Here is a 20507-nt window from a genome sequence, read left to right as displayed (position 1 = left end):
CTTTGGAGTTGTTTATCCTCTGTTTAATTCACAATTCAAACACCCACATCATTTCTTATTTTGAATATTCAACCCACCCACAAAGAGAAAATATTTTTATGATTCTTTTATTGAGATGATGTCAGTCTGGAAACAGACGGGCAGATGACAGGGAGAAGGGAAAATGTCAAATTAATAAGGGTGACACGTCTCATCAGTCATTTTCAAGATGCAATCTGCTACATACTGTAAGATTTTGTCATTCAGCTCATCCAAAGAGAAAAACCCTTCCAACATGTCCCTAGACCATCTAAGCACTTATCAACACTGTGACACTAATAGGAATTCATCAAACTGATCCATGTTCATGTCTTAGCAGCAATGCAGTGAATATGTGCGGAGTTCCAACACAATGCCCAGTTCCTCCATTCCTGAAAGCGGGTGGCCTGTTGCTGTGCATCAGAGCAGGATGCTCTTCTCTAGGCTCTCCAGCTGCTCCTCGAGAAATTTAATCTGCTCCTCAAGGTCTTTCTGTTCAATCAGTAAAGAGGTCTTCACTTGAACAAAGTGTTTGTAGTCCTGGAGTTGCTGGTCAGTCAGGTATTTGGAAAGGATACCAGAAACCACTCTTTCCCTGCGATCCAGGTTTTCTTTCAGATCTTTTGCATCTTCCCGCTGTCTAGACAGGAGGTTGTGCCGCTCATTTAATGATTGCTAGTAGGGAAAAAGCAAAAGCAGCATACACCATGAAAACCAATAATTTCTGACAGACTCTAGATCTTCATTCAGGAGCCACAGTGTATTAAACTTAATTACTTCCCCTTGTGGCTTTAGATTCTGGATGGCTTCTCCTAGACTGAAGTACTTTCCCTTGTGGCTTGCAAGGTAAAGGTGGCTGGCAATTCCCATCAAGATTCACTTCTTTCATGTTGTCCACAGGAAGCAAGTCAAAGGTAGTAATAATAATATATTTAAAATCCTAATCATCTCAGTATGTCCTGTCTACCCTGCATCTGTCTTGTGTAGATTGCAAAACCTTTAGGGCATAAAGTGTTTTTATTTGTGGCCTGAACAGAGCCAAACATAGTGTCAGTGCATAACAAATTAGTATTACTAATAATAAACTATATAAAAGAATAAACTATAACTATTAGTGTACCTGGAAGAGAGTAACCTGCTAAACAAGAGTAGCTACTAAGCGAGGGTGGCTTTTAAAACAGTTTATATTAATTTGCTTAAGCCTGGCCTACATTAGGGAATTTTAACATTTCCCACCATTGCTAACACTAGTTCAGCTGGACTGGTTTTAGTAAGGTTAGCAATGTGGGAAGTTCTCAGTTTTCAGTACCATATCAATTAAACCTGCTCAGAACAAGTCTAATCAACTCCATGCTAAACAGGGCTGTTTGAGCCTGAGAGGTGAGGGCTCCCAATGTTGCTAAAGCTTGTGCAGCTGAATGATTGGAGATTTTTGTCAAAATTCCATAATATAGACAAGGCTTTAGAGCACTTTATCCAAAGTCCTGAGTAAAGTACCCTAACTAACGTGAAGAGCTCTCAGTGTAGCTGGTTTAGGGCAACTACCCCACTAGAAATTAACTGTTCGCTGGGAACATCTACAACCAGTTCAGCTAACAGCTTAAATGTGCTTTGGCTGAAGAGTAGAGGCCAGGCGTTGCCTTGTTTTAAACTGTGTTAGCCAAAACCAATTTAAAATATTGTCTAAAACCACTTTTGCTACCATGAGCTCAATTCCAGGGCAGACTGCTTCTGAATCTCCAAGAGGCATCACATGGTAAGATTCTGGTGGTGAGTTTCTGAATTTGGATTGATTATATGCATTTGATAACGTAAAGGAAAACGATCCACAAGAATACAAAGCTCTGCAGAAAAGGAGCAGCGTTGCTCATGGGGTTAAGATCACAGAGGAACTCTGTGCTCAACTTGTTCCTCATTTGGGAATCAGCAATGTGGGTGGTATTGTGGAAAGGGGCATGTCTTATATAACAAGGACAGCAGAAAAAAGAATCATTCTTAGGACATAATGGCTTTGTCTGCGCTATGAAAAAAAGCAGTGTTCCTAACTCGAGTTAGCTAACTTAAGTTAAATTCCTATTGAAGACAAGGCAATTTGTGGCGTTCGCATGAGTTAGAAGGTTGAGTTAAAGACTTTGGGGGATTTCACCTCCAGTTAGGAACACACTTCCCCCCCCCCCCGCCCCCCCCAGTGAAGACAAGGCCATTGTGTTAAATAGGCTTTCCAAACTCAGAAGAAATGATCCTCAGTGGAAAATATCTGGAATACAGGTTTTTGATCTACACCAACAGGAGACGTTTAAGTGGCTTCCCAGATCATCAGTCCCATATACTGACAGTTTCAAAAGCCACAACTACAGTTCAGCATCTACACAGTGCTTACCTGTTCCTATTACCACCTTGCACTCCTGCTGAAGGCAGAAGCCTACTTTTTCATCCACTGAGCAATTATCATTCGTGTGAGGCTCACGCTTTTTCTGCTACGGAAATACACCACGCTAATTATTAACTACTACTGGCAAAGCCAGCCAGGGTTCAGATCTGGGTCTAATTTTATGCAGAACTCTACAGTTCGGAGACAGAGAAATGGGTCCAGTGAAGGTCTAGCTTGAAAGATAAGTGTGAAAGAAATAAAGCAGCTAAATCTCCAAACCTCTTGTGACTCACCTTCTCCTCAGCATCTGTATTCTCATTGATTTTCCTCATGGCATTTTGGACGCGAGCGAGGCGGCTGGACAAACAGAGCAGCAGGCTCACTACCTTTTCCAGATCACCAACGAACATCAGGTAGCGCTCATATTCATTGGGCTTGCAGACATCTTGTACCATTGCCTCTAGCTCTTTGCCACGCAGAGCATACTCCTTGGTTTCGGATAGGACAAGTTCCCTTTCTTCCCAGAGGGTGTACAGTTTTGATTGGATGCTAGAAATAAGTTCCTTCTGCAGGGGAAATAAAAAAAAAATGGAAACTTTGTTACTAACTCCCAGAATCCAAACTGCTTACAGACACTGGTTTTTTCCACAGATTGCCTCCTCCAGATTTTAAACTTTTTTTTAATACTTTCAAGCCTTTACAAAAGACAGTTACAAACAAGTTCCAATGACTTTATAAACTATATTATTATTATTTTCACCCCCAAAAGTCAATGTCTGGTAGTTGCCTCAGTAAAGTCAAAGAGTTTCCATAACATACCTGGCAAGGGTAATTAACAGGCAAAAAAAGGAAGGGGGAGGAGGAGGAGGAGAAGGGTTATAGTATTAAGATCATGTGGTTACTCAGTAAGACACGGACAGTGTGATGGTTCTATTAAAAGCTAATTCAACTCACTTCCTGTTGTCAGCATAACAGAACTGAATTCTATGGGGGGGATTTGAATAAGGCAAGGGAGGTAGGTTGGTGAACAGATTTGGGGAGGGTGTTCCATGCATAGTGGGCAGCATGAAAGAAGGCTCAGAGATGAGAGTGGGAGAAGGATCACACCACTTTTCACTGAAATGCAGCCAACTCTGACATAGAAGGGAGCAGCCGCTAAACAGTGCGGAGGGAAGAATACTACCACATCCACTGTAGGAAGAATTTTAAGTAGGCAGATTATAATTAATTTGGCCACGTTTCTACAACTAACAAGCTTAATTCTTTTGAAGAGTGATGTGGGTTATTTTTAAAGAAGCACAGTATTTCTACTTTAGGAATTATAGTCTAAGCTTATCTCTTTCTCTCTACACATGTGAAAGCCAATAGGCCGATGCTATCAACAGAAACTGCTGCCAGTTCTCTGAATGTAAAGATCATCTTTCACTTAGACTGCCAGATGTCATCAATTTAGGGTTCAGATCTGGTCTCATATACTGTACAATTGTGAATCAGCTAGTGCACAGAAGCTAGTTTTGCAAGGAAGCGTTCAGCTCAGAGTTTATCCCTGATCACTCCCACAGTGGATGTCTTTGGCAGATGAATAAAACAGGACAGAATTTAGACAATACCAGTTACAATCAATATACCAAATTCATCATGACTTTAAATGGAGTTATAATAAAGATGAATTTGGCCCAGAAAGTCTCAACGCACTTTGAAGTAATGATATTGTGTGAAAGTATGTTGATAAAAGCGCTTTCCTCTAACACTACACATACCAAATTTATGATGATATCTTAGTTACTGTAAAGAAACCCACACAGTCCTTTTCACATTCATATACCTACTTTCTTGGAAGTGAGATCATCAAGGTCACTTGAGCCATCTCCGTTCTTAATCAGGATTTGGTTCATGTTAGAATTGGGATCTTCTGTACTGTGACCTGCACTGCGTTCAGCTTCAGAACATGGTTCTGTTGGACCGTCAATACTTTTCCTGCTACTGAAGCAGAAAATAAATATGTTAACAAATGTTTAGAGCCTAGTTCATGAACAATGTGGTTCCTATTCACATGTTTCTAGACTAGCCAGAATCATTTTTCCCCCCCAAGCAGGGATGTGTCTAACCTTTGAAAATATCTGGAGCATAAGATTTCTGACAGCCAAGAATGATCATGTTCCCTTCTAATAACTCCAGAACTACTTTGGGATCTCTCATGAAAACATTTCCAGTCTGGCACATTGCATGTGATACACAAAAGAAATCCAACCAGGGCACTAGCATAGCTATTCAGGGCCCTATTTCCCAGTCAGAATCCTACCTCTCTTTCTTACTATTTCCTTAGACATTCCTTGGTGTGCCAACCAGAAGATGGGCCACAGAATTTGTTGCTGGTTTAAAAAACAAGATCCCCAGGTATTCTTAGCTCCAGTGAATGCATGAGACAAATAGACATTGAGACAGGAAGGAATATGTAATCTCAAACTACTTACTCATTTTCTAGAACAGGCTGCACCTCTTCTCTCATTCTAGCTCCCTTATTCCTGTGTGATCTGTCAGACATTGAAATGTTAACAGGAAAAAGGCCCTCCAGGAGGTCTAGTGCAGTTTTTCTAGTAGGACGAGGGATGAGGATATCAGCCAGAGAATTGTCTTTGGCAATGATCTCCATAACAAGTTCTTCATATCTCTGGTCTTCAGGGGATTTCAGTCTCCTTTTAGGAAAATCTGTCTCCTTTTCTGGCAGGACACGATTCTGGCTGTTGTATGCTGCTTTTTCATTTAAGGCTGAACTACTGATTTTATCTCCTTGCTCGGACTGAGCTGATGATGCCGTGTGGCAATTTATTTTTTCCTGGGAAAGTGCAATATCATTTGCCTCTAATTGCGGACGGGGGGTTCCCTTTGAAGCATTTCCAGCCAGAGATTTTACTCTGCATTCTTTTTCCACCTGAGTCTCTTCATTGCCTCCTCTTCTGGGGAACAGAATAGGGATTTCAGGAGTTAGTTCCTTGACATCTGGACAACATGAATTCACAACTGCACTACTGTCTTTATTCTCCTCATTCCTACTCCCAAGACTGGATTCGTCTTTCTCAGGAATCTGGAGTCTACAGGAAAGAAGAAAGAAGTTGCATTCACTGTGGACATTCACTGCTCCACCAGAAGTTCTGGCAGATCAAGACATTGATATTTTCATGGCTGCCTTTTTCAAAGTCTCAGAGCTTCTGAATCTGTGAAAAGTGCTCACTTTGCTTGTGGGCCGGAGGGCAGGGCCAATGCTAGATATGTGTTAAATGTGCAACTGCACAGGCCCTCACATTTCTGGGGTCCTCACTTAATCTGCAGTCTCCCATTTCCAGCTCCATCCCTTTGAATTACGCCTACTTTGAAAACATTTAAAAACCCCATTGTACACGGACACCTTGAGATGAATGCATCATACACAAGGAAGCAGAGCCATTGCCGCACTGCTTGCTATCCTATTGTGCCAGACGCCACAGGAAGACCGACAAAATACCAGGAATGTGGTTGAACTAGGGCACAACTTTATTGAGTAACACACCTGGGAACCATCTGCAATAACTTGTCCAGTGCAGGTCATTTTTTCTTTGTACCACCTGGTGGAGGGCTGCTGTCAGCCCCTACAACTCCTTTAACCTTGTCCCAGCACCATTACTGGGACTCCATTGCCCTCCCCTAATATGAGGGTTAAGGAGGTAGAGAAGAAGGGGTTGTCTCCTCTCTGTACCACACATCCAACCCCATTCCCCACCTTCCTTAGGAGCTCAACGAGGGTGTACATTCCCATTGGATACATTGATGATGCATTTAGCTGAGTATGGTTTTTCCTTCAGAGCACTTTTGTTGCTTTGTTCTCACTGCATGTCATCAGCTAGAAATTTGGTCCATTCATAATAGTTTCACAGGCGCATGTAAAACACCCCCAATTTTACTAATGTCTTTGTGAAATCTAAAAACTTTGTAAAACTTGATATTTAAATATCTGAGAGCTGCAGTTCAGCAGAGTGCCCAGCCCCACAGGGTTGGAGCTAAATTCCTGCTGACTTCTTAGGCTCTGTAGTGCAGTTGCTTTGCTCAGCTCCTAAACGCCACAGGAACTGACTGGCAATGGAGATCTGCTCCTGTAGTTGAGGAATGGCGCTTCAAACAGTGCAGCCTCAAGAGACATAACTGAACTTATCCAGAGATTTGATTCACCAGAATGCAGAAAATCAGGATTAGACTTTGACCTCTGTAGTGAAGGGAACCTCTCCCCAGCCCCCAAGTATTTTCTCCAAAACAGTTTTTGTGACCCAGCTACAATATTGTGAATGGAAGAAACTTTACTGTGTACCTTCTGTTTATTTCTACAGCAAGTGCCCTCTAACCCAGGAAACTGGTTTCAGAGTGGTAGCCGTGTTAGTCTGTATCAGCAAAAACAACAAGGAGTCCTCGTGGCACCTTAAAGACTAACAGATTTATTTGGGCATAATCAGAGGTGAAAGTAAGCCGGTCCGGTATGGTGTACCAGCAAGAGCCAGTACGCCGTGCCAGACTGGACCGGCTTCTGCGGCGGTGATTTAAAGGGCCCAGGGCTCCAGCCGCTGCGGGGAGCTCCGGGCCCTTTAAAGTGCCGCCTGAGCTCCGGCAGGGATTGAAAGGGCCCGGAGCTCCGCGGTGGCCGGAGCCCCGGGCCCTTTAATTCGCCCCTGAGCCCCGGGGCTCCCAGCTGCTTCTGCAGCTGGTAGCTCCGGGGTGATTTAAAGGCCCTGGGGCTCCCAGCCACAGCCGGAGCCCCAGGGCCTTTAAATCTTGAAAGGCCCAGCCTCTTCTGGTTGAGGCCACGCCCCCGCTCAGGACTCCGGCGTACCGGTAAGTCCTTTAAGTTACTTTCACCCCTGGGCATAACCCAGGAAGTATCACCTGAGTTTAGGTAGCCACTCCCTCAATCTGTTCTTCACAAACGACACTCATTTTCTAATTCTAATTCTTTATTAAAAGAGAGGCATAACAGCTGACTGTTTAATATTTTTCTCTTTTTAAATGGGCTGAATACAAATATGGAAGCAGAAGGCATTAGGCAAAGGGGAAATTGTTCAGTGTAGCTGAGCATGCTGGCCCTTTAAACCTGAAAGGGGCAAGAAAACCCTGTTCCAGAAACAATGAAACAAAGACTCAGGAAATGGTCAAAGCAGTAATGGGGAATTAATAGTTGGATGGGAGGAAAAACCCAGGACACTGTCCCTTTAAGGCCCTGGGACCAGGAGCCCTGTGGTGTAGGTGGGGCAGGGCTCCCCTCTCTCCCAGCCAACTAGGAGGAGCTCTCTGAAAGCGGGCAGTATATATGCTGCCTTCTCCCTCAGAACAGGGGAGATGCTGACAGAAGAAGGAATCCAGGGCCAGAAGGCTGTGCTCCTGCTGAGAAGGGCCAAGAATGAGGACTTCATGAGGGGCAGAGTGGGATATAATAGGAAAAGAGCTCTGTGTGGTAGAAGGGCCAGAGCGGAGTATAAATGTTTGGGTTGGGGAGATGGGCTTTATTTTGAGGATTATTTTGAACTCTATTATATACTAAACCTCAGCCTGGGGGGGAGGAGGGTGTTAGCCACAAAAAAGACTGTGTGGGAGTCTTAAGGGGACTGAAGAGGGAAACCAGAGGTAAGCTGCAGTGGAGCCTCTGCTGGCCACGAGGAGGCGATCAGGAGGCAACAACCCTGGTATATTCAGCTATTGAGGTTTTGTGGGTTGCTGCTGCTGCTTTTTGCGGGGGAGAGGTTGGGGGGAGGGGTAACACTTGTTTTAGAGATAAAAGTGAAACATTTATTTAATCCATTCAGTCAGTAGGCTCAGGAGTCAAGGCTTCTCCTTTTGTGCTGGTTTCCTCCTAAAGTTTTGGGCTTTGATGCAGCACTTCAAACAGAAGCTTTGATGGCAGAGGCTACTGACTATAGGGAATAAATCATTTTAGTCATACTGCATTTGCTATATAGAATAACCACAGCCATCTTTTTAAAGTACCCTTTAAATCCAGATTTTGTAACAACTTAAGTGCAAGGATGAACACACAAAACCGGTGTAGTTTATGCAGCCAGTTTGCTTGTGCAATTACGGTGTTTGTTTTGTGTATGCATGTTATTGCACATCCAAGTGATCACGATATTTGCACATGCAATTACCAAATTCATGGTTGCATTATTGCACAAATTAGTAAGTGTGTAAATGGCCAAACTATCTGGATTTCTGGCCATTCAGATTTCTTAATGAGTTTATTTTATACAGTGGCTTTTTCACAGTGACTATTTTTTCCTCTATCTAAAAATCTGTGATAACTGAATGGAGTCTTATGAAGAGGGAGCATGGAGGAAGACTGTAGAGATAGGACAGGAGGCAATATCTCTATGCTTTTCTGCTTGGTATGGTTTTGTACCTGTGATTATTTTGAAGATCACATGTCAAATTATGCACACAAAGCAATAATTCAGGAATAGAAAGGTTACCTGGCTTTTTGTTCTGCTTTACTTTGCTTTCCCTCCAAGGCAACTTGCAAAGACAATACTGTCAGGAGAGATTCTGGCATGTCTGTTCTTGAAACTAAAGTATCACTTTGTCCATAGAGACAAGAAGGCTTTGACGTTATTTCTAAGCCATTAGTGACGGAGTCATTGAAGAAAACATTGTCTTCTTCCACAGAAGACAGGGGCAGTGGAGAGTGAAGAGGAGACTCTGAATGTAATAGTGGAGATTGCAATGTGCCCAGGGAGGATACACACCATGGGGGTAGATTTTCAGTACTTAAGGAAATGCCATAGGGCTTTGTTGTGCTAGGAAGCCTTTCAAGTTTTTGGACCGTTGTATCTGATCTCTTGAGCCCCACAATGTCTTCAGTATTTATTTGTCTGGGCAGATTTCCTGATACAGACTTGGTGCTGTGCAGATCACTTTGATGGTTTGCAGCTGAGCTGTTTTTACCACGTTCAAGTCCAGGCACTGGCAAGATGTGCAGGCTTTTCATGTGATGAAGCTGATCTGTGCTTTGGCTCAACAATGAAAGTCTTACAGTTTCTGAAATTCCAATTTCTTCCATAGACTTTCCCCTTCCTCTGGCTGTGCAGACTCGCTGCTTTTCATCTCTCACACAGTCTTTTTCCTCTGCCAACTCGACTTCATTCTTTGCTAGAAAGCTAAAGTTTCAAATCATATTTCACATTAGCTAATTACTAACACCACCATTTGGAGGCATTTTATTTATTATATGGAAGTATTTAGTACAGGTAAAATACAAACCTCACATGACCTAAAGCCAGTACTTGTAGTCTAGGCCCACCAATGATACTCAACTGCTGGAAAAATCATTTTGTCAATCAGGGTTGAAGAGTGTGCCACAAAATAGTGACAGCCTGGCGTTGTATTGTCAAGTTTGAGTCATGGCATTGTATCAGTGTGATGCTGTTGTATTATGACTCAGCATGATCTCATATTAAGACAGCATCATGACGGGATGGCACAATTACTTCATCCCTTTTGTCCACAACCTAAGGGTGTGTTTACACGGAGACTTGCACACAGCAAGTTGGGGTGTAAATTTACAGCTATGTGGACCCTGCTGGCACACACTGAAAATTCCACCATGCACTTTGATGTAGCAGACTAGTGCACTGTGTTTTCACAGCCTGGGTTACCGTGCACTAAGTCTCTGTGGAGACAAGCCCTAAGAAAAGCACTGTAGACATGTCAGAGACTTCTTGGGCCTGACCGACAAAATGCCAGAGTGAGACCTGGACTGCAGGGTAAATGCAGCAACTGTAGTTATTACGAGGAGAAAGTGGTAGGTAATGGGTAACAATAATGGGGAAGAAACAACTTCAAATGGGATTACAAAATAGAATGGTTACCAGAACCTGGGTAACTTCTGGATAAATGCCTTGAAGTTAGCCAGTTCCTGTCTGGGGGAACGAGATCCTTCTTGCCAGCAGGGTTGGTGTTGCATTAACACAATACACACATTGGGACAACTGGAACTCTCCAACCAATAGTAAAGGCACATCTGTGAGGCCTGCAAGAGATATTCTGCTCCCATCTTTTGGAGCGATTAATATCCAAACATAGTAAATCTGCACCAATTTCACTGACAGGTTTGGATTTGCCACCAGAATTCAGCGGAACACAGCTACTGTATTATGTTGCACAGTAGCAGAACTTGGTGGGTTGGGAGGTAGAGGGAGAGATTATTGTACAGTAGGAGGCTATGGCTTCCTCTATAAATGTAGTACAATGAAACCTGAACTTACAGTCACCTGCATTAATAGCCAGCAAAATCAGTCCCTACAGGATTTCCCTTCTCTCCCATATTCACTTGCCCTGTATTAAGAGGTCACCTGTGAAATGTTTCTGACCATACATGGACTCACCCACACTTCTAGTTGCATCAAAAATGACCTGCTAACGTGAAGCTGCTCCACCTGAATCAGGAATCTCAGACAGACCACTGAAGGCCTGCTGAGAAGGCTACCCTGTATCAAGCAGCCCCACTACTTAGAATGGCCAAAACAATGGGTGTCATTTTTTTTGTTGAAGCAAGAATTGATTGTTCCTCTCCCAATTCTTCTGGGCAAGCGATACGGGGTTAAAATACTAGCAGCTTTTCTATGTCAATATTTATTTAAAATATATATATATATAAACTCCATGCTTTAAGCATTCTGACAGGATCTCTATGTTGTTCTTCTGTGGACAGGTCTGGCCTACCCTTTAGGTGCTGTTTTTGGCAGAGATCAGATGGTGGAGCAATGCACTCAAGTGAGAAAAGAACCGAAGCTATGGTGGTTTGCAATATGGAGGCTTTTACTGTAAAGAGTTCCAGCCCTTTTCATGCATATTTTATTGTACATTTTACACCTTTTTTTTTTGGTTCCACAAAGAGGCAAAAATGATTTTTAAAGCTACCTAAAAGGAAAGAAACTGATTTGGGGAATAAATAACCCTATTCTAAGGATGTGGGATTGTAGGGTCACTGAGAAGAACCAGAGAAGTGCTGAGCCCCTGTGACTCCCACTAAAGCTCCACACCTCTCAGGAGCAGGCCCTGAAGTGATCTCTCTTCAGGTAAAAGCCTTTAGATGGCAGATGCAGCTCTGTGGGGCAATGGCTGTATTATGCCTGGCTAACTGACATCATGTGGCGGTTGGAAGTGACTCAGCATTTCAGAGCAGGCTCCCAGGCAACACTGCCTTTTCTGCGCTGCTACAGCACTCCCTGGTGGCAAAAGCACAGAGTTGCTGCCTTTAACCAACATTTCTAAAAAAGCAACCCCCGTCCCTCCCCTTTGGATCTTCGGAGCTTGGAAATAAGATATCATTGTTTCAGCTGTCGCCACGTAGGCAGCACAAAGGCTAAATAAAAGAAGGATAAATAGAAAGCAGAATAAAGACAGCTGTTCTGAAGTCTATTTCCCTACAGTCAGATGCATAATAAAGGGCTAAATCCTGTGGTCCTTACTTGGTTTTCACTCAGTTTTTACTCAGATAAAACTCCCCATAACGAGGTTAGGACAGATTGAAAGCTGGATTAGGACCTCGGGATTAGCCAATAACAACAATTTGGCATGTGCATAGCACTTTGCATCTCTAAAGTGCTGTACAGATATTAATTAACTGATCCCCACAGCACCCTTGTGATGCAGGGAGGCATTGTGATCCCTCATAAGCTCCACTAAAAAACCTCAGACTGAGGGGCAGTATAGAACGGAGGGAAGAGCACAGAGCTGGGGAATCAAACTCCAGATTTCGCTGCCACTGACTCCTTTTGAGGCATTGGCTAAGTCTAATCACCTCTGGGCTTTGGTTTCCCCACTTATAAAACAGAGAGAACATCACTTCTGTACCTCAGAGGTGTTGTGAGGAATAGCTAATACACCTCTACCTCCATATAACGCTGTCCTCGGGAGCCAAAAAATCTTACCGCATTATAGGTGAAACCACGTTATATCGAACTTGCTTTGATCCACCGGAGTGAAGAGCCCCCCCCCCGCCCCCCCCCGGAGCACTGCTGTCCCGCATTATATCCGAATTCGTGTTATATCGGGCCGTGTTATATCGGGGCAGAGGTGTATAAGGGAAATGCTTTGAAAATAAGCAGTGCTTTTAATGTCTCCAGTCCTTTTGTCTCTGAACTAAGCATGATTTCCTCTGTGATCTTTATAAAAGATTAAAATCTCTAAATAGTATTTTGTACATTTTGGGCCCAAGAAGTGCTGAGGGCCTACAACCCCACTGGCTTCAAATGGGAATTGCAGGTACTCCACACCTCTCAGGATCAGACTCTACATTTACAAGTTTTGAGGTAGATTTCCCCCCACTTTGGCAATTATTAAGGCCATGATGATGCTCTCCATTTCTTTTGGGAATATCCACCCTAATATGACAGCGCTTCCTTGCTGAAAATGCAACACTGCATTTTATTTGTATTGGAGAGCCTCCTCGAGTTGATGTGTTAGGTTTCAGTTGAAGCACTGTGAATTATATGGTACCAGTGTCAGTCTGAGGGGCTATGGAAGTTCATGGATTCATATATCAGACTACTTCACAGGTGACTTAATGAGAAGTCTCTCTACTTAGACCCTGTCCACACTAGGACTGAAGCCATGCTAGAAACAGCTGTATCTATACATGGCTGATGGGAGCAGGGTTTTACCAGCTCTTGTCTAACAGAGTGGCTGTCTACATTCAGGATTTTCACAAATTCTCCCACTGTTGCTTTAGCACTGGTGCATCTCTATGGCTGTAAATAGCAGGAGGAGCATCCTACCCTGCTCTGAGCTACCCTAGCGTTCTCAACAGTTGTTAGCACTAGTAGAGCTGCACTGGTTCTACAGCAATGGTGAGAGGTGTTCACAAAAACAAACAAACAAAAAACCCCTCATTGTAGACAAGGGCCATATGACCAGGTTTTTTTAAAATTCTTTTTTATGCCTGAGAACTAAACTAGAATTCTGTAACAAAGCCATAAGAGAGACGACAGATTAAACATGTTTGTTAGTAGCCATGTGGCTATCTGGGTGGGGATTAGGCTAAAGCATGGTTTAATAACACCTTTCTGATCCTTGTGCATGCTTGTCAAGGAAACAGTTCTCGAACCCTGCTAGCAACAACTGTGTTTAAACACTGTTGTTGCTAGCTAGCACAGATTTGTTTCCAACATTGGCAGGACCTGTACTTCCAAAAAAATGAGGAAACAACAGATTTCAGTTAGGAATCAATCACACTGTAGGGCATAAAAATTAACATCACATTGAATTTACTGTATTGCAAAGAAACATAGTGAATGTAGTTGCCCACTAGTGTTTGAAAACATTTCTAAAGCAATGTTCATCTGGGGAGGGTGGAGTAGTTCTCACAACCTTACCTGGGGATGATGGGATAGTTTTCACAACCTTGAATTGATGATGCCGGGAAAGTTGTACATCTATGAAGGTCCTGAAAATGCAGAAGACTTAACTTGAGCAGCATTGTCAAATTTTTATTGCTTTTGTGTACTCAGCACCTCCCCACGCCTACTAAGGTGGAAACTCAACAATAGCTCAGGTAGCAGTTTACTAAGCATTTTAAGTGTTTGTTTCCTTTCAGTTATGTAATTCCCATCATTCTCTCCCAAGTTAGCATCAGTTTTTTTCCCCTTAGAAAAATATGTTTGTTAAGACTCCTAGATTTACAGACAAAATTGGGATTTTATCAGCACTTCTCCATGACAGGAGAAGTATCAAGGAAAGTACATTTTACATGCCTAAGTAGAGACATTTTACACAGTGTTCAACCCTGCCCCACAATCTAATGAAGCCTAGACAGTCAATAATGTGTTTCATGGTTGCTGAATCATAGAATCTTTTGGATTGGAAGGGACTTCTAGTGAGTTGTCCAACTCATCCCAATGTATAATAGTGGTTATTACTGGCACTTGGATACTACAGTGAGTGGTATCCTACAGACAGATACATCATAATCAAATTTATTCTATTATCCCTAAACTATCCAAAATAGATGGGTTTTTCCAGGCTAGGAGGCAGTCAATTAGGCACATACTAGACTAATTATCTATAAGTTCTTCTCAACCATGTATCGATCCCCTCTGCTTATCAGAGAATCTAGTCTATCCTCCAACCCAGAAGTAACCCGGACATTCATGGCCTTCACAGGTATTGTTCTGGGTTACTCTTCACAAGGCTAAGTTCTAACATGCTCACGGTTTGAAAAATTCAAAGCTACAGCCATGGGAACATGAAGTTGAATGATCAAATAGATTGTCTATCAGCATGGCAGGTGAATATTAGCAATACAGGAGCAAAATATTGACTCTACCTTTGCTTGTCTACAGTTCTGAAAATAGGCATCTTTGGTGAGAGTTTCTTATCTCAGTGGCAGTTCCATTAGCTAGAAGACGCTAATGGGGGAAAAGACTCTCTTCTCTTTCCCCTTTGCCTCTGTTTATTTTCCTTATCTTTCTTTTACAGAAATATTGACGTACATTGTCCTCCAAATTCTGGCACTGAAAGGTGCATATTTCTGTCCTGACACTGGGTCAATGTTCACTGAGCATGTAGGAAATAAAGCAAATGGCCAATTTTACCTGTTCCAGCAGGCTTCTAAAGTGTTAGAGTTTGCCAGAAGCCACATCATCGTATTATTTAAACTCAAGGCTGTTGTGTCAAGAGCAAGGGCAAAAGGAACCATTCATAAAGACTCAGCATTGTAGTCTTTTATGGTGTGTGGTGAGCTGACTGTTGGTAGCCAAGCAGTTTTGTTCTATATATGTAAATATCTACATCATATGCTCTTCACAACAGTATCTGAGGTATCAGATAAGAACCACTGTTTTATTTTCCTAATTGTGGTACCATAAGTAGCCTAGAGACCTTCTTGCTATCCCAGAATGAGTAATTTTGAGATCTAAGTAGTGTGTGGGAAGTTGTATTATGAGAAGAGATGGATCCATGGAAGGTTCTCTCTCTTCTACCAAATGGAGAGCCACCAACCTAGGAAACAGAAATCTCAGTCCTATAAAACAGATTGCTAAATAAACAGTGATGAACACATATTCATCCTGTGCCAGTCTGCAGTGTCCATGGATTACTTCTACCTGAGAAAAGCAGGAAATCTAATTTCATCAGGGTAACTATCCAAAAGTATCTGTTTAGCTATTTTCCGTTTTTTAAAGTGGCTGAGTGTGAGATTTGAGAAAATTGGGAAGGATGCACAGTTGCAATGTATAACTAGACAAAGCTCAGTGGTTTCTGCTGAGTTTTACTTTTGAAAATCTGGGTTCAATTAAAAAAGTCAAAAGTGAAACTCAGGTATGGGAAGAAAGACTTCATAAGAGCCAAAATAGACAGGCAAACATAAATAAATACATACATAAATAAAATATTTGCACTAATTCTGTCAACTGAAACCCATGGATTTCTATATGGCTTTGCTTTTCAGGCCAAAAACCACTTAAAAGGTGTTCCCTCAAAAGACTTACCCGGGAGAAAAAAGTTTCTTCTGGTTTCCTCATGGATACTTGGGATATAGCAGGTTTGCAGACTACCCCCCTACCTCCTTGGCAGCCCACCCAAATTCCTCTCCAAATGGTCAAATCAGGCTCAAAATCCAGAAATCTATCCTTGTGGAGTTTTCAGATGAATTTCTACCTGTCCTGTTTGTTTGTCCCTGAAAGAGTATGTAATACTTAGCATGTAAAAGCTTTTATCTATGGCAATGCACTTAAGTTTTCAACCTCCAGGCATACTTATTAGCAATTTGTTTTCCATTAAAAAATGAAAATCTACAGTTTGTCTGCAAAGCACTATGCATGCCAATAATTAACAACCATTATTGTCATTAATTAAACATAATATTTTAAAACATTTTTGGTAGGATTGCTTTTAGAACTCCAAACAATTAATTGTATGTTCTCTCTTCTAATCTATTCCTCCAACCAAACTCCCAGGGAGGTATGCATATACGGTTTGCAAACAACTGTGATGTTTCCTATAGAATAACAAACATAGCATCCTCATTTTTTTCTTCCAGGTTACAAGAACAGGCTATAGCTCACTAAGGGTCAGATTATTAATTCCTTACTTCCGTTGGTGAGCAATGGGTCTACTCATGTGAGCAACTACTCACCAGTATAAGCAAAGGGTTCACAGTCTGGCCCAAAACTGTAAATTACCTCGTAATATATTTCTTACCCATGCAGGAGAAGGAGATGATTTTGATCGTTCTCGATCTTTGCTGGATGCAGAAGCCCCTGATGGAAGGAGATTTTCAGCTGAAGCACATTTGCCGGTGCAGTTTCCGTCTGTTTCCCTGGCAGCAGACTTGGGTTTTGAATGTACTGCCTCAGTAGCAGAAGAACTAGCACTGTGTCTACTGGTCCAGATCCCTGTGGCAATTAAAGCAGGGGAGGGTTCTGGAATTCTTTCTGGAGAGAGAAATTGGCAGATTACCTCATTATTTTGGGTCTTCCTGCTAATATCTGCGTTGGAAGTCTTGCCCTCAGGAAGCCTCTTAGCATTGGAAGGCCTCTTCTGCAGGGGCGGTTTCTGCAGAGCACTAGCGGGCCTTTGTGCAATCTTTCGTTCCATGTATTCAATAAGTGCAGTATGCTGGATTTGCTTCAACTCGGTCTTGGAGAGATTGGAACTGGCAAGCGCACTCCCTCGGTTTTCCAGAATCTTTCTTCTGCCTGCCATTGAATCTTGTTCATTAATTTCATCCGACCTGACCCCTGTGCTTTCTTCCCTCCATGGTACACCCTGATCTTGCTGATCGTCCAGTTTATTGAGCTTCTCGGGTTCAGAATAGCACAATTTCTTTTGTTCTTCTGTTATCCTTTTTCTTCCTCCTATTCGAGCAGCTTGTGGCCTCTTTGTTTCTTCATCTTTGCTGCTGTTTTCCAGAGACTTGGGAGGAAGAATCAATTTAGCATCCTCATTTGCACTGGATAAGGACAACGATCTGAGATGATCAATTGAAGGTCTTTTGGAGGGTTTCTGCTTCAGCCTTATGGGCAAACTCATCTGTAAATCCTTTCTTTTGAAAGATGTTTCTCTCAGTACCTTTCTTTGAGCAACTTTAAGTTTTTCCCTGTAATCATTCTTGAAACTCTCATCCACTGATGAAGCAGAGCTCCCCAGAATTACATCACCAGTCTCATTAATGGTATCATGCCCTGTGCACTGAAGATGGTGTTTGTTCTTTTGAAGCTGGTTAATTTCTCTTTGTATCTCTATAGGTTGTGCAGAAACAGGGCGATTGCTCCTTGGAGAGGTCTTAGGCAAACTCCCCGAGTCCTCATCTTGCTGAGTGTGATTTTTGTGACTCAGAATGTTGGTGTTTTTCCCACCAGAAAGGTAATAAAGGAGAGGAGTTGTCTGCCTGTTTATCTTTTCACTGGCAGAATCATCCTGAGGCTGCCTTTCAAGCTTCTTTTGAAATTCAAGTTGGTGTTTTCTATGATGAACAGGATTTAGGATGTCCTCTTCCTTTGGGTTCATGCTAAGGTCAGGACCGCTATTGTTAGCTTGTATTTCTCTCTGGAGTCCATTTAGAAATTGGGATGGGGAGTCATCGTTTGGTCTGTAATAAGATGTTTGGTCAGCACTATCAGAAAATTGCTTATTTCCAAAATCCAATTCCCCATGGTGAGTAGGCTCTGTTTCTATACCATCCAAGCAGTCGGACAGTGGTGATTTCTGCATTTTGATATGTTGATTGGGAAGTAGTTCCCAAACATCATTCCTGTTTTCTTCTTTGGAGCCGGAGCACCAATTCTTGTCCTCAGAGTTGTTCAGTTTCTCCGACACATCTTCACTTGGAAGAGAACTGTCCATGTATTTTAAGCCTGCACTACTCTCCAATACATCCTGATCCAAGCTTGAATACTCTTCAGTCCAGCCTGGGCACTGAATGCAGGGAAACTGTCCCTTTTGTTGGCTGGATTCTGAGACTCTGCTTTGCAAATCTGCTTCTCTAAAGGGTGGTTTGTGTACACCACAGGCAAAAAGATACTGTTTGTTCTCTTGTGTATCATTAACAGCACTGAGGTTGGTATGCAGTGAATGAGAGGACTTAGAGGTCATCTCCTCAGGAATTTTATAAGCTTGGACTGAATTCTGAGTACAGAAAAGATCTGGGGTCTTAGCCAAAGAATCAGACTTTAAATATTCTTGAAAAATAATAGACGAGGGTCTGATGAAAACATGAGGCTTGTTTTGCTTTGTGCCATCTTGGGATGGATCCCTCTCTTTGTTTTCCTCGGTCATTAGCCCCTCATTCTTCGACCTGGATACCCAGTTTGTCCCTGAATCAGAGGGGAGAAGGGCATTGCTAATATCCTGAGCACAAGTAGCTAGTTGTACACTATGGTCAAAATGATTTCCAGAATTAGATTTCCCTCTTGTATTTTCAAAATTTCTGGTAGCTTTATAGCTATGAAGTCGTGCTGGTGGTGATGGTGGATGAGGGGGTAAAGCCAGAGGTGATGGTGGCTGATATAAAGTCCCATGGGTAGGAGTGCTTCTGTATTGTCCACTGAGCCCAGTATTGTCAGAGTTGTGATGACTACTCAGCTCCAGTGACTTGTGCTGATGTGTGGGTTTAGGATCAGAGTTTATTGCATTAGGATTATAAATTCCTCTTACATATTCCGAGTCCATATATGGCAATTGCTCTAAGGGCAGACAATAGTTTTCATTATAATATGATGGAGAATGATATTCTGGAACGTTTGAGCCACCAGAGAAAGAGCTGTAAGCAGAGTCTAAGAGGTGGTCTATGCTGCTGATGGATTTAAGTGGCGAGAGCCTGTTTCCATAATCAGGTGAGGCCACTGGCTCCAACAGTTCTGCAATTTTGCCAGCTTGCTTGAGGTTCCATCGTTCTATCTCATTCCCATAGGAAGCCATATCTACGGACAACCAGCTCCTCCAGGAAAAGAATTCAGATTAAGTCTCGCTGCTTGTGACTCAGCACATTTTATTGTATTTAGCACATTTCATGTGTAGGTAGATGATCCTGGAGAGAAAAAACAAACATTTGAAACACAGCCATAGAGAATGATGATTACAGATTTAGACAGAGCCGTAACTAGGCATTTTAGCACCCTGGGCGAGCAAGCATATTTGCACTCCCTACTGGTTTTTCCCCTTCATTTCTCTGCCCCATTTCCCCACCCCCACGGCTTTCAGTCTGGGCAGCTACCCCGCTCACCCCACCCTGGTTACAGCCCTGGCTTTAGAGACTATGTACTAGATCGTCAACTGGTGTAAACCAGTGTAACCCCATTGAACCTGAAGTAAATCAGCCCAGCTCTATTGACATCAGTTGAGACTCTGGCCCTAAATATAATCAATGGGGTATGAGTGAAAATTTTACATTCAGCATATTTCAACCAAATTGTTTTCATAAAGGAGTACAGATTACATATGACCTCTAAGAAGTGGGAAATCCTGGGATTCCATTCTTTCTCTCGTTATATCAGCAATATCCGGTGTATGTTTCATGTAGTACTGGGGCGGTGTATGTTTCATTAGTCACTGTGAAAGAGGGAGTCCAGTGATTTAACCACAGGCGTGGGAGCCAAGAACTCCTGAGTTCTAATTCTAGTAGCTTAACTTTTAAAAGTAAATGTTAATGTCTGTAAAGTGTGACTGGAATGTGAAATGTGTGTATTTAAATGAGTTACATAGAAAGAAAACACGTGCGACGCTTGCTTCTAAACATAACTTTTGTGCTCCAGCGCCTCTTGAATTCCACTGCGCAGGAATGACATTTTAAAAAATAAAATAATTACTCCCGAAGAGATGAAAACTAGATTTCAATCCATTTTTTAGAACCCGATCCATGAATGGCTCCAGGTTCATGCTAATGCTTGGCAACTTTATCCAATATTTTCCATGAACTGGTGCGTAACAGGAAATGTACAGGGGGTCATTCCATGCAACACTGAATACAGCAGTTGTTATAACAGCACAAGTCAACTAGTCATCTCTTTAGGACAGAAAGTGAAGAATATCTTATTCATCTGAAAACAGAAAATGTAGGGTGGCAGAATGTAATTACTTGAGTTGAAATTTTGGCAGGATGCTAGGATTATCA

The 20507-nt window shown here is 42.4% G+C and overlaps 1 protein-coding gene across 1 annotated transcript; it reads right to left on the bottom strand.

Annotated features, from left to right (window-relative positions):
- Nucleotides 1–438: 438 nt before the first annotated feature.
- On the bottom strand, nt 439–19315 carry SHROOM1 (shroom family member 1). The gene is made up of 7 exons (XM_065410129.1): nt 16598–19315; nt 13774–13844; nt 8872–9555; nt 4864–5481; nt 4219–4372; nt 2683–2955; nt 439–693 (listed from the first exon to the last, which is right to left on the bottom strand). The coding sequence occupies exons 1-7, from the start codon at nt 19313–19315 to the stop codon at nt 439–441; spliced, it is 4773 nt and encodes a 1590-aa protein (XP_065266201.1).
- Nucleotides 19316–20507: the final 1192 nt, after the last annotated feature.

This window comes from Emys orbicularis, chromosome 8 (assembly GCF_028017835.1).
Source record: "Emys orbicularis isolate rEmyOrb1 chromosome 8, rEmyOrb1.hap1, whole genome shotgun sequence".
In the NCBI taxonomy this organism is placed as follows: Eukaryota; Metazoa; Chordata; order Testudines; family Emydidae; genus Emys; species Emys orbicularis.
The sequence above is the reverse complement of the archived record's forward strand: the minus strand, read 5'-3'. Positions and strand labels throughout refer to the sequence as shown.